We start from the raw sequence: 14,382 nt of genomic DNA, 5'->3' as shown, positions 1-14,382 counted from the left end.
GTTCTGTAGGAACATATGACAGAAAGGAGTGAGTGTAGTGGGGGTTGTGCCACTGTCAGAGTAGGGCTTTTTTTATTTGACAATTTACATTTTCATGGAATTTACTTGAAAAATATGAGAAAGGGTTGATGTTTACCTTTCTGCTTTGTTGTCACTTCCAGAGACTGGTTGGAATATACTCAGGTTGTAATCTATTGTAAGACTAGATGAAACTAAAGTATTATACTCAGGTTGGCATCTATTGTAAGACTAGATGAAACTAAAGTATTATACTCAGGTTGGCATCTATTGTAAGACTAGATGAAACTAAAGTATTAGGAATGTGATTATGTAGTACTGAGGTTGTGTGTTTAACATTGTTGTGTTTGAGGTTGTATGTTAGTCTAAGCATAGAGACCCTTCAAATTACTAGAAGGATTCTAATGTCCACTTCTATGAGTGTAACGTTGTTGTAACATTGTGTTTCAGTGTGTGGAGACATCCACGGTCAGTTCTTTGACCTGATGAAGCTGTTTGAGGTGGGCGGTTCCCCCGCGACGACACGCTACCTCTTCCTAGGGGACTACGTGGACCGGGGCTACTTCAGTATTGAGGTGAGGGCACACTACAGTACCTAGTGCACACTATCTAGTCCACACTATCTTGTGCACACTACCTAGTCCACACTATCTAGTGCATACTACCTAGGGACACAATACCTACAGCATATTTCATAGAGGCACACTATCTAGTGCACACTAGCTACTGCATACTTTCCTAAAGGCACATTACTTTCTGCATACTAGGAAGTGTTTAGCCAGGTAGCTTTGAATCTAGGACTTTGAGCCTGGCATCAAGTGAGTAGCTAACTGGTCATTTTTTCCTCTGTGCCGTACTGTTACTAACAGATCTTTCTGTGTCCTCTCTCTCCTCTCTCAGTGTGTGTTGTATCTGTGGTCGTTGAAAATCCTCTACCCGAAGACGTTATTTCTTCTACGGGGAAACCATGAATGTAGACACCTGACAGAATATTTCACTTTCAAAACTGAATGTGAGTATTTGCCCACTGAGCACAGACTTCAATTCAACGTCTTTGGCTATCCACATAGGAGATACCTTTTTGGTTCCAGTTAGAACCCTTTTTGGTTTTAGGTAGAACCCTTTTAGGTTCCATGTAGAACCCTTTGTGGAGAGGGTTCTTCATGGAACCCCAAAGGGTTCTTCTATGAGGACATTTTTTATTGTTTTATTTTATTTATTTAACCTTTATTTAACTAGGCAAGTCAGTTAAGAACAAATTCTTATTTACAATGACGGCCTACCCCGGCCAAACCCTAACCCGGATGACGCTGGGCCAATTGTGCCCCGCCCTATGGGACTCCCAATCACATCCGTTTGTGATACAGCCTAGAAATGAACCAGGATCTGTAGTGACGCCTCTAGCACTGAGATGCAGCACTTTAGACCGCTGCACCACTCGGGAGCCCCAACCATGTTAGGTTCTAGAAAGCACCTTTTTTTCTAAGAGTCTATTCCACGTTGGTTCAACATAATTTCATTGAAATGAAGTAGAAACGTTGATTCAACCAGTGTGTGTCCAGTGGGTGTGTTCTCCTCCCTTTCCTCCCCTCCCTTAATACTAGTGTCCTCGCTTCTCCGTTGTTCCATCTCTCACATCCATTTCTCATCCAACGCTCATTCCATCCTCTCATCCATCCATCCTCCCCTCTGTCTCTCCGAGAACAGAGAACAGGTGATTAGAAGGAAATTAATTTGGCCCTTAATGATTGGCCCAGAGACGTAGTCTGCTGTGTGTGATTGGCCAGGGGACGAGGAGTCTAATTTCCCCTGATGCTTATGGCGAATAGCGGGCGCCCTCAATTACTATCTGCTGTGTGTGTGTGTGAGAGAGAGAGAAAGAGAGAGAGAGAGAAAGAGGGAGGGAGGGAGGAAGAGAGAGAGAGAGAGAGAGGGAGGGAGGGAGAGCGAGAGAGAGAGAGAGAGAGGGAGGGAGAGAGAGAGAGAGGCTGGTGAAATGGTATTGATGATCTCTCTCTACATTAATAATCTCTCTGACAAACACACTCACATACTGTACCCATATACACACACATACTGTACACACACATACTGTACCCATATACACACACGTACTGTACACACATATACACACACATACTGTATACACATATACTGTACCCATATACACACACGTACTGTACACACATATACACACACATACTGTACACACACGTACTGTACACACATATACTGTACCCATATACACACACGTACTGTACACACATATACTGTACCCATATACACACACGTACTGTACACACATATACACACACATACTGTACACACACATACCGTACCCATATACACACACGTACTGTACACACATATACTGTACCCATATACACACACGTACTGTACACACATATACTGTACCCATATACACACACGTACTGTACACACATATACTGTACCCATATACACACACGTACTGTACACACATATACTGTACCCATATACACACACGTACTGTACACACACATACTGTACACATATACTGTACACATATACACACAGGTACTGTACACACATATACTGTACCCATATACACACACATACTGTACACACATATACTGTACACATATACACACACACACATACTGTACAGTACACACACATACTGTACACATGTACACACACACACATACTGTACAGTACACACACACACATAGTGTACACATGTACACACATACTGTACAGTACACACACATACTGTACCTGTGTACACACATACTGTACACATGTACGCACACATACTGTACACATGTACACACACATACTGTACAGTGCACATACACACACTGTACATTACATACACATACTGTACACATGTACACACATATATTCTACACATGTACACACACACACACATACTGTACAGTACACACACATACTGTACACATGTACACATACATACTGTACACATGTACACACACATACTGTACACGTGTACACACACATACTGTACACATGTACAAAAGCACACACATACACAGCATAGTTTGGCTACTGGCCTATAGTGCTTGGCTACTTCACCATGGTGTTTTGATTTACTCTCTCCATCTCTCTCTCTCTCTCCCTCTCCCTCTCACTTTCTCTTTCTTTCTTTCTCGCTATCTCTCTCCCTCTCTCTCTGTTTCTCTCTCCGTCTCTCTCTCTCTCTGTCACCCCCTGTCCTTTCACTCTGCCCCCATCCTCTCTCTCCCCTCCCCCTTTTCAGGTAAGATAAAGTACTCAGAGCAGGTGTATGACTCGTGTATGGATGCGTTTGACTGCCTGCCGCTGGCTGCTCTGATGAACCAGCAGTTCCTGTGTGTCCATGGAGGGCTCTCGCCAGAGATCCACACGCTCGACGACATCAAAAAGGTTCAGACACAACGCCCACTGTATTGTAAATGTTTTTTATAACACACAAACACACTGTCAATGCCCTGGTTACCATGGAGATTCAACCCTTGTTTTGACTCCACTTCCTGTACAGTACATGCTGTCCTCTCTCTCTCTCTCTCTCTCTCTCTCTCTCTCTCTCTCTCTCTCTCTCTCTCTCTCTCTCTCTCTCTCTCTCTCTCTCTCTCTCTCTCTCTCTCTCTCTCTCTCTCTCTCTCTCTCTCTCTCTCTCTCTCTCTCTCTCTCTCTCTCTCTCTCTCTCTCTCTCTCTCTCTCTCTCTCTCTCTCGTTTCTTTCTCTAGTCCTGTTGAACAGGTTCTGTTATCCCTGTGTTCTGGTTATCTCTTGTGTAGATAGGAATATATTGTATCTATACAGTGAATGCATCTGTTGTGTTGTCGTTGTCTCTGTAATCCAGTTGGACAGGTTCAAGGAGCCTCCAGCTTTCGGGCCCATGTGTGACCTGCTGTGGGCCGACCCACTCGAAGACTTTGGCAACGAGAAGACGCAAGAGTACTTTGGCCACAACACAGTCAGAGGCTGCTCCTACTTCTACAGGTAAACACATGTTTTAACATGACAACGCACACAGACACCAATACGGATACACACACACTCACATCTGGTGCATCTTTAGGTGTGATATACAGGGGAAAGGTGAGGAACAACGTACTGGAGGTGAGATGGAAACATGTTGTACTGGTAGACTACAAGCTGCTTCAGAGATACAACAACCAAAGACTAATTGGGATTTGTACAGCTGTAGAACCACTCACACATATTTCAGCTTAAACCATATCCCACTGCTTTAAGGTTTCCCAGTAGGTATTCCCAGCAGTCATAGGTACAGTCATCAATATAATCAATATAATATATCCAGTCCAAACAAGTTTGTCGAAGGTTTACTGATCATTTATTGAATTATTTGTTTCTGTTTTTGTTGCTCCACTTTTTGTATATGTACTGTATCTTGTATGTTGAGTTGTTTGTATGTGAGACAAAGGATTTTTTCCCCCTGTATTTTTCTTTGTTTGTTTATTTGTTGTGATATCTCTGTACAATTGTTGTTTTCTAGGACCGAACTGAGGGAGGGGGTGGGGTAGGTTAGGTATATGGGGTGATTGGGGTGGGTGGCTTGGAGGGGGTTGGGGTGAGTGGTTTGGAGGGAATCAAGGTGGGTAGACTGAGGTGTGTGGAGGGAGGGCTTGGGATATGGTAAAATCTTTGTACATACATTGATGTACATTTTGTAAACATTTTATATAAAAAAACAAAAAACATCCCACAATCCCTAGGGAGACTGCACCGTTCTGTTTCCATGACGACTGGCTACTACTGCTAGATTGGGGATTGATATTAAGACACAGTGAGGAAAAAAGAGCTTGAGAGAGACAGGGAGTGAGGGAGAAAAAAGAGATGAATAAATTGAGAGACCAGAGGATTGGAGTGATGGATAGTTGAGACTGTTGTCATAATATGGTGCTATACAATATGGAGCCTACACCAGTCTACTGAGAGAAACATACACTGCCCTCCTACTAGATCTGGTTCTGCTGTTCATTTTGGGCTCAATGATGACCCCTGGTGGTCATTCAATGTAAACTGTTTCAGAGTAGGCCTACTATCCTAGTCTGATATAATGCAGGGTTGTTCAGAATGAAATCTCTCTCTCTCTCCAGTTACCCTGCAGTGTGTGAGTTTCTACAGACCAACAACTTGTTGTCAGTCATCAGAGCACATGAAGCGCAAGATTCTGGGTAAGAGAAGCCCTACTTTTTCTTTGGTTATTGACAAAACACTGTGCTATTCTTCACATGGTGAGTGACATAGTGACAGTAAACTCTAACTTAATGTATTATGTTTGAAAACATTCACCTGTCCACCCCAGTGTGTGTTGATCCGGGGCTGGGGATGTGGGTTAAGTGTTTGGGGGGTGGGGGTTAAGTGTTTGGGGGGTGGGGGTGTGGGTTAAGTGTTTGGGGGGTGGGGGGTGGGGGTGTGGGTTAAGTGTTTGGGGGGTGGGGGGGTGGGGGTTAAGTGTTTGGGGGGTGGGGGTTAAGTGTTTGGGGGGTGGGGGTGTGGGTTAAGTGTTTGGGGGGTGGGGGTGTGGGTTAAGTGTTTGGGGGGTGGGGGGGTGGGGGTTAAGTGTTTGGGGGGTGGGGGTTAAGTGTTTGGGGGTGGGGGTGTGGGTTAAGTGTTTGGGGGGTGGGGGTGTGGGTTAAGTGTTTGGGGGGTGGGGATGTGGGTTAAGTGTTTGGGGGGTGGGGATGTGGGTTAAGTGTTTGGGGGGTGGGGGTGTGGGTTAAGTGTTTGGGGGCTGGGGATGTGGGTTAAGTGTTTGGGGGGTGGGGATGTGGGTTAAGTGTTTGGGGGGTGGGGGTTAAGTGTTTGGGGGGTGGGGGTGTGGGTTAAGTGTTTGGGGGGTGGGGGTGGGGGTTAAGTGTTTGGGGGTTGGGGATGTGGGTTAAGTGTTTGGGGGGTGGGGGTGTGGGTTAAGTGTTTGGGGGGTGGGGGTGGGGGTTAAGTGTTTGGGGGTTGGGGATGTGGGTTAAGTGTTTGGGGGTTGGGGATGTGGGTTAAGTGTTTGGGGGGTGGGGGTGTGGGTTAAGTGTTTGGGGGGTGGGGGTGTGGGTTAAGTGTTTGGGGGGTGGGGGTGTGGGTTAAGTGTTTGGGGGCTGGGGATGTGGGTTAAGTGTTTGGGGGGTGGGGGTGTGGGTTAAGTGTTTGGGGGGTGGGGGTGTGGGTTAAGTGTTTGGGGGGTGGGGATGTGGGTTAAGTGTTTGGGGGGTGGGGGTGTGGGTTAAGTGTTTGGGGGGTGGGGGTTAAGTGTTTGGGGGGTGGGGATGTGGGTTAAGTGTTTGGGGGGTGAGGGTGTGGGTTAAGTGTTTGGGGGGTGGGGGTGTGGGTTAAGTGTTTGGGGGGTGGGGATGTGGGTTAAGTGTTTGGGGGGTGGGGGTGTGGGTTAAGTGTTTGGGGGGTGGGGGTGTGGGTTAAGTGTTTGGGGGGTGGGGATGTGGGTTAAGTGTTTGGGGGGTGGGGGTGTGGGTTAAGTGTTTGGGGGGTGGGGGTGTGGGTTAAGTGTTTGGGGGGTGGGGGTGTGGGTTAAGTGTTTGGGGGGTGGGGATGTGGGTTAAGTGTTTGGGGGGTGGGGGTGTGGGTTAAGTGTTTGGGGGGTGGGGATGTGGGTTAATAGGTGATAGGGGTTGTTATGTCAACACAAACAGTTCAGTCAACCAAAACAGCAGCGTCAGGTTTCATAATCAAATCATTCCATTTCTAAACACAGTTATCCATAGTCAAGTCTAACCTTAACCACACAACAACCATATCTTTAACCCTACACCCCTTAATGTTGAACCCCAATCTATGGAATCCTAACCCTAATCCTAATCTGGATTCCCTGACTGCGTCCCTGTTCAGGTACCGGATGTACAGAAAGAGTCAGACTACAGGCTTTCCCTCCCTCATCACCATCTTCTCAGCACCTAACTACCTGGACGTCTACAACAACAAAGGTCAGAGACACACACACGCACGCACGCACGCACGCACGCACACACACACACACACACACACACCAGTAGGCTATGAGTGTGTAACAGGCCTACCCTCTTTGGTTCTCTCACAGCGGCGGTTCTGAAGTATGAGAACAACGTGATGAACATCCGCCAGTTCAACTGTTCCCCTCATCCCTACTGGCTGCCCAACTTCATGGATGTGTTCACCTGGTCCCTGCCCTTTGTTGGAGAGAAAGGTGGGAACAACGACTACACGTATTACAAACACCAAAATAATATGTTCTCTGAATATGTTCTCTATTGTGTCTCTGTCTTTGCCTGTCTCTCTCTCTATCTCTCTCTCTCTCTCTATCTCTCTATCTCTCTCTATCTCTCTCTCTCTCTATCTCTCTATCTCTCTCTATCTCTCTCTATCTCTCTCTTTCTCTCTCTTTCTCTCTATCTCTCTCTCTCTCTCTATATCTCTCTCTCTCTCTCTCTCTCAATTCAATTCAATTCAATTCAATTCATGGGCTTTATTGGCATGGGAAACATATGTTAACATTGCCAAAGCAAGTGAAGTAGATAATATACAAAAGTGAAATAAACAATAAAAATGAACAATAAACATTACACTCACAGAAGTTCCAAAAGAATAAAGACATTACAGATGTCTCGCTGTCTGTCTCTGTCTCTCTGTCTCTGTCTCTATCTTTCCACAGTGACAGAGATGCTGGTGAATGTTCTCAGTATCTGTTCAGATGATGAGCTCATGGAGAATGATGGAGAGGAAGAGGTCTATGATGGTAATCATACCTTTATAGAGCTTGTAGTCCTAAAAACCAATGAGTTACCTCTGGTCCGTTCAGCCTACCCCAATGAGTTACCTCTGGTCCGTTCAGCCTACCCCAATGAGTTACCTCTGGTCCGTTCAGCCATACCCCAATGAGTTACCTCTGGTCCGTTCAGCCTACCCCAATGAGTTACCTCTGGTCCGTTCAGCCTACCCCAATGAGTTACCTCTGGTCCGTTCAGCCTACCCCAATGAGTTACCTCTGGTCTGTTCAGCCATACCCCAATGAGTTACCTCTGGTCCGTTCAGCCTACCCCAATGAGTTACCTCTGGTCCGTTCAGCCTACCCCAATGAGTTACCTCTGGTCCGTTCAGCCATACCCCAAGGAGTTACCTCTGGTCTGTTCAGCCATACCCCAATGAGTTACCTCTGGTCCGTTCAGCCATACCCCAAGGAGTTACCTCTGGTCTGTTCAGCCTTACCCCAATGAGTTACCTCTGGTCCGTTCAGCCTACCCCAATGAGTTACCTCTGGTCTGTTCAGCCATACCCCAATGAGTTACCTCTGGTCCGTTCAGCCTACCCCAATGAGTTACCTCTGGTCTGTTCAGCCTTACCCCAATGAGTTACCTCTGGTCCGTTCAGCCTACCCCAATGAGTTACCTCTGGTCTGTTCAGCCATACCCCAATGAGTTACCTCTGGTCCGTTCAGCCTACCCCAATGAGTTACCTCTGGTCTGTTCAGCCTTACCCCAATGAGTTACCTCTGGTCTGTTCAGCCGTACCCCAATGAGTTACCTCTGGTCTGTTCAGCCATACCCCAATGAGTTACCTCTGGTCTGTTCAGCCATACCCCAATGAGTTACCTCTGGTCTGTTCAGCCTACCCCAATGAGTTACCTCTGGTCTGTTCAGCCGTACCCCAATGAGTTACCTCTGGTCTGTTCAGCCGTACCCCAATGAGTTACCTCTGGTCCGTTCAGCCTTACCCCAATGAGTTACCTCTGGTCTGTTCAGCCGTACCCCAATGAGTTACCTCTGGTCTGTTCAGCCATACCCCAATGAGTTACCTCTGGTCTGTTCAGCCTTACCCCAATGAGTTACCTCTGGTCTGTTCAGCCATACCCCAATGAGTTACCTCTGGTCTGTTCAGCCATACCCCAATGAGTTACCTCTGGTCTGTTCAGCCATACCCCAATGAGTTACCTCTGGTCTGTTCAGCCTTACCCCAATGAGTTACCTCTGGTCTGTTCAGCCTACCCCAATGAGGTACCTCTGGTCTGTTCAGCCTACCCCAATGAGGTACCTCTGGTCTGTTCAGCCTACCCCAATGAGTTACCTCTGGTCTGTTCAGCCGTACCCCAATGAGTTACCTCTGGTCTGTTCAGCCATACCCCAATGAGTTACCTCTGGTCTGTTCAGCCATACCCCAATGAGTTACCTCTGGTCTGTTCAGCCATACCCCAATGAGTTACCTCTGGTCTGTTCAGCCATACCCCAATGAGTTACCTCTGGTCTGTTCAGCCATACCCCAATGAGTTACCTCTGGTCTGTTCAGCCGTACCCCAATGAGTTACCTCTGGTCTGTTCAGCCGTACCCCAATGAGTTACCTCTGGTCTGTTCAGCCGTACCCCAATGAGTTACCTCTGGTCTGTTCAGCCATACCCCAATGAGTTACCTCTGGTCTGTTCAGCCTTACCCCAATGAGTTACCTCTGGTCTGTTCAGCCATACCCCAATGAGTTACCTCTGGTCTGTTCAGCCTACCCCAATGAGTTACCTCTGGTCTGTTCAGCCATACCCCAATGAGTTACCTCTGGTCTGTTCAGCCATACCCCAATGAGTTACCTCTGGTCTGTTCAGCCTTACCCCAATGAGTTACCTCTGGTCTGTTCAGCCATACCCCAATGAGTTACCTCTGGTCTGTTCAGCCATACCCCAATGAGTTACCTCTGGTCTGTTCAGCCATACCCCAATGAGTTACCTCTGGTCTGTTCAGCCTTACCCCAATGAGTTACCTCTGGTCTGTTCAGCCATACCCCAATGAGTTACCTCTGGTCTGTTCAGCCATACCCCAATGAGTTACCTCTGGTCTGTTCAGCCATACCCCAATGAGTTACCTCTGGTCTGTTCAGCCGTACCCCAATGAGTTACCTCTGGTCTGTTCAGCCATACCCCAATGAGTTACCTCTGGTCTGTTCAGCCGTACCCCAATGAGTTACCTCTGGTCTGTTCAGCCTACCCCAATGAGTTACCTCTGGTCTGTTCAGCCATACCCCAATGAGTTACCTCTGGTCTGTTCAGCCTACCCCAATGAGTTACCTCTGGTCTGTTCAGCCGTACCCCAATGAGTTACCTCTGGTCTGTTCAGCCTACCCCAATGAGTTACCTCTGGTCTGTTCAGCCATACCCCAATGAGTTACCTCTGGTCCGTTCAGCCATACCCCAATGAGTTACCTCTGGTCTGTTCAGCCGTACCCCAATGAGTTACCTCTGGTCCTTTCAGCCATACCCCAATGAGTTACCTCTGGTCTGTTCAGCCATACCCCAATGAGTTACCTCTGGTCTGTTCAGCCGTACCCCAATGAGTTACCTCTGGTCCTTTCAGCCATACCCCAATGAGTTACCTCTGGTCTGTTCAGCCATACCCCAATGAGTTACCTCTGGTCTGTTCAGCCATACCCCAATGAGTTACCTCTGGTCCTTTCAGCCATACCCCAATGAGTTACCTCTGGTCTGTTCAGCCATACCCCAATGAGTTACCTCTGGTCTGTTCAGCCATACCCCAATGAGTTACCTCTGGTCTGTTCAGCCTACCCCAATGAGTTACCTCTGGTCTGTTCAGCCATACCCCAATGAGTTACCTCTGGTCTGTTCAGCCATACCCCAATGAGTTACCTCTGGTCTGTTCAGCCTTACCCCAATGAGTTACCTCTGGTCTGTTCAGCCTTACCCCAATGAGTTACCTCTGGTCTGTTCAGCCATACCCCAATGAGTTACCTCTGGTCTGTTCAGCCATACCCCCAATGAGTTACCTCTGGTCTGTTCAGCCATACCCCAATGAGTTACCTCTGGTCTGTTCAGCCATACCCCAATGAGTTACCTCTGGTCTGTTCAGCCTTACCCCAATGAGTTACCTCTGGTCTGTTCAGCCATACCCCAATGAGTTACCTCTGGTCTGTTCAGCCATACCCCAATGAGTTACCTCTGGTCTGTTCAGCCATACCCCAATGAGTTACCTCTGGTCTGTTCAGCCGTACCCCAATGAGTTACCTCTGGTCTGTTCAGCCATACCCCAATGAGTTACCTCTGGTCTGTTCAGCCGTACCCCAATGAGTTACCTCTGGTCTGTTCAGCCTACCCCAATGAGTTACCTCTGGTCTGTTCAGCCATACCCCAATGAGTTACCTCTGGTCTGTTCAGCCTACCCCAATGAGTTACCTCTGGTCTGTTCAGCCGTACCCCAATGAGTTACCTCTGGTCTGTTCAGCCTACCCCAATGAGTTACCTCTGGTCTGTTCAGCCATACCCCAATGAGTTACCTCTGGTCCGTTCAGCCATACCCCAATGAGTTACCTCTGGTCTGTTCAGCCGTACCCCAATGAGTTACCTCTGGTCCTTTCAGCCATACCCCAATGAGTTACCTCTGGTCTGTTCAGCCATACCCCAATGAGTTACCTCTGGTCTGTTCAGCCGTACCCCAATGAGTTACTTCTGGTCCTTTCAGCCATACCCCAATGAGTTACCTCTGGTCTGTTCAGCCATACCCCAATGAGTTACCTCTGGTCTGTTCAGCCATACCCCAATGAGTTACCTCTGGTCCTTTCAGCCATACCCCAATGAGTTACCTCTGGTCTGTTCAGCCTACCCCAATGAGTTACCTCTGGTCTGTTCAGCCATACCCCAATGAGTTACCTCTGGTCTGTTCAGCCATACCCCAATGAGTTACCTCTGGTCTGTTCAGCCATACCCCAATGAGTTACCTCTGGTCTGTTCAGCCTTACCCCAATGAGTTACCTCTGGTCTGTTCAGCCATACCCCAATGAGTTACCTCTGGTCCGTTCAGCCTACCCCAATGAGTTACCTCTGGCCTGTTCAGCCGTACCCCAATGAGTTACCTCTGGTCCGTTCAGCCGTACCCCAATGGGGAAAGAATAGGGTTTTAGGATAAACGCCAAAAACAAGGTCAAATCAAATCAAAGTTTATTTGTCACGTGCGTCAAATACAACCTTACAGTGAAATGCTTACTTTCAGGCTCTAACCAATAGTGCGAAAAAAAAAGGTATGTATGTGTGTGTGTGTGTGTGTGTGTGTGTGTGTGTGTGTGTGTGTGTGTGTGTGTGTGTGTGTGTGTGTGTGTGTGTGTGTGTGTGTGTGTGTGTGTGTGTGTGTGTGTGTGTGTGTGTGTGTTTGTGTGTGTGTGTGTAGGTAAGTAAAGAAATAAAACAACAGTAAAAAGACATTTGAAAATAAGAGTAGCAAGGCTATATACAGACACTGGTTAGTCAGGCTGATTGAGGTAGTATGTACATGTAGGTATGGTTAAAGTGACTATGCATATATGATGAACAGAGAGTAGCAGTAGCGTAAAAAGAGGGGTTGGCGGGAGAGAGAGAGAGGGTGACACACATTTGCATACACACACTACAGACTACTGTCTGTCTGTCTGTCTGTCTGTCTGTCTGTCTGTCTGTCTGTCTGTCTGTCTGTCTGTCTGTCTGTCTGTCTGTCTGTCTTCAGTGTGCGTGTGTGCGTGTGTGCGTGTGTGCGTGTGTGTGTGTGTGTGTGTGTGTGTGTGTGTGTGTGTGTGTGTGTGTGTGTGTGTGTGTGTGTGTGTGTGTGTGTGTGTGTGTGTGTGTGTGTGTGTGTGTGAACAAGTGCGTAGGTCTATGTGTATGAGCACAATGCAGGTCTGAGGTTACAGTTTTTAACAATCACTTTGGCACTAATTTCAGAACCAGAACCTGGTCATTTTTCAAAACTCTAGACACAAAACTCAAAACGGTCATCACTTGTAACACAGGCTGTCCAATGTTCAAAACATTGCATTATGCATTCATATCTTTAAAGAAACCTTGCACTTGCAGAATCATTGGTTCAAATAACTCATTTATCATGAAATACCATAGGAACATTCATTTAGATCACCCACACACAAGATACCGATAGTTTCACTGTGTAGTTGTTCATACAATCATTAAAAATTGTTGTACAAAATATGGGATACATGTTTCATTATGCTACTACACGTAAATACATCACTGTAAAATAACTAGTAGAGAGAATACTACAGACACAGTGGAATCATTGAACAAAATATGACATTTATTGATGAAATACAATAAAATCACAACATTGGTTTCTTTGAATCAAAGCAAAAAATAATTAGCAACAAAAAATAAAAAACAGTTGAAGGTCAACTGCAGTGTTCCTCACCTGGCTTACTGTAAAAAGCTAAACAAAAGATTGATTACTGTACTTCTATATTTCCATCAACCCTGTCTTGTGGATTTGGCCACAGGTTCTCATCCACATCACAATGGATGTTTTCATTAGCCAAACATCTTGGGAAGAATCTTCGGGCTTAGCAAATCCAGGCCTGACACTGGTTTGCCGGGATGTCATTGCATGCGTCATCCATGACCTGGAGAAGGGCGGCTTGTTCGTGAGGGCGCCTATCATATACTCTTCCACCTCCATGTGGAGAAAAATTCCTCAATCGGGTTAAGGAAAGGAGAGTATGGGGGTAAGTACAGGGTGGTAAATTGTGGATGGGCCTGAAACCATGCTTGCACCATGAGCATGGTGGAACTTGACATTATCCCACACAATGACATAGGTCATGCCATCAGCTCTATAGACCTGATTTAGCTCATCAAGGAAGGTTACATTCGAACAGCGAATCATGTGGCTGCCTGTAACTCAATATATAGAGTATATAGAGTAGAGAGCTTTAGTTGTTGTTTGACCAAACATTAGAACGGGCAAGATGCGTAATCTAAGCAACTTTGACCGTGGTATGAATGTTGATGCACAACATGGTGATTCCAGCATCTCAAAAACAGCTGCCTTCCTGGGATTGTTACACACTACAGTCTCTAGAGTTTACAGAGAATGGTGCGATAAACAAAACACATTCAGTGAGCGGCAGTTCTGTGGGCAAAAACACCTTGTTAATGAGAGAGTTCAGAGGAGAATGTCCAGACTCATTCAAGCTAACAGAAAGGCCACAAATGCGCAAATAACAGCTGTTTAAAACAGTGGTGTGCAGAAGGGCATCTCTTAACGTACAACACCGTGAATATTTCAGGCTGTTGTGGAGGCAAAAGGGGGTCCTACCCAGTACTAGATAGGTGTACCTAATAAAGAGTGTACAGTAATGTCAAATCTGAAAACATGGTCTGGAAAAGTGGTATATGGGACCATAGAAACAGTGTCTGATAAAGAATGATGATGAAATATTACATCCATAGATAATGTAGTCCAATTGGTTCATGTTCCACGGTAATTGGTGTCAATGGATCTCGTTATCCTGAAACTTTCATGATCTAAACATGGAATATTGTTCGTCAGTTTCCATAAAACTATGCATTAAGAGTAACGCAACAGTTACTTGTCATTTTGAGCAGTTGTATCAATTGATAGTTA

At 46.4% G+C, this 14,382-nt stretch overlaps 1 protein-coding gene across 5 annotated transcripts in view; it reads left to right on the top strand.

The window, feature by feature from the left end:
* The window catches only part of LOC139581573 (protein phosphatase 3 catalytic subunit alpha-like), a 78,933-nt gene that overhangs the window by 34,568 nt on the left and 29,983 nt on the right, over nucleotides 1-14,382 (top strand). For all 5 annotated transcript variants that reach the window (XR_011676251.1, XM_071411494.1, XM_071411492.1 and 2 more), the window contains 8 exons: nucleotides 469-593; nucleotides 919-1,030; nucleotides 3,278-3,423; nucleotides 3,863-4,002; nucleotides 5,124-5,201; nucleotides 6,865-6,959; nucleotides 7,073-7,198; nucleotides 7,664-7,747. Coding sequence is in view for 4 of the 5 variants with exons in the window: in XM_071411494.1 (XP_071267595.1) it covers nucleotides 469-593; nucleotides 919-1,030; nucleotides 3,278-3,423; nucleotides 3,863-4,002; nucleotides 5,124-5,201; nucleotides 6,865-6,959; nucleotides 7,073-7,198; nucleotides 7,664-7,747 (906 nt within the window). In the remaining variant the exon portion in view is untranslated. The remainder of the gene's footprint in view (nucleotides 1-468; nucleotides 594-918; nucleotides 1,031-3,277; nucleotides 3,424-3,862; nucleotides 4,003-5,123; nucleotides 5,202-6,864; nucleotides 6,960-7,072; nucleotides 7,199-7,663; nucleotides 7,748-14,382) is intronic.

Source organism: Salvelinus alpinus, chromosome 7, assembly GCF_045679555.1.
Source record: "Salvelinus alpinus chromosome 7, SLU_Salpinus.1, whole genome shotgun sequence".
NCBI lineage: Eukaryota > Metazoa > Chordata > Actinopteri > Salmoniformes > Salmonidae > Salvelinus > Salvelinus alpinus.
The sequence above is the reverse complement of the archived record's forward strand: the minus strand, read 5'-3'. Positions and strand labels throughout refer to the sequence as shown.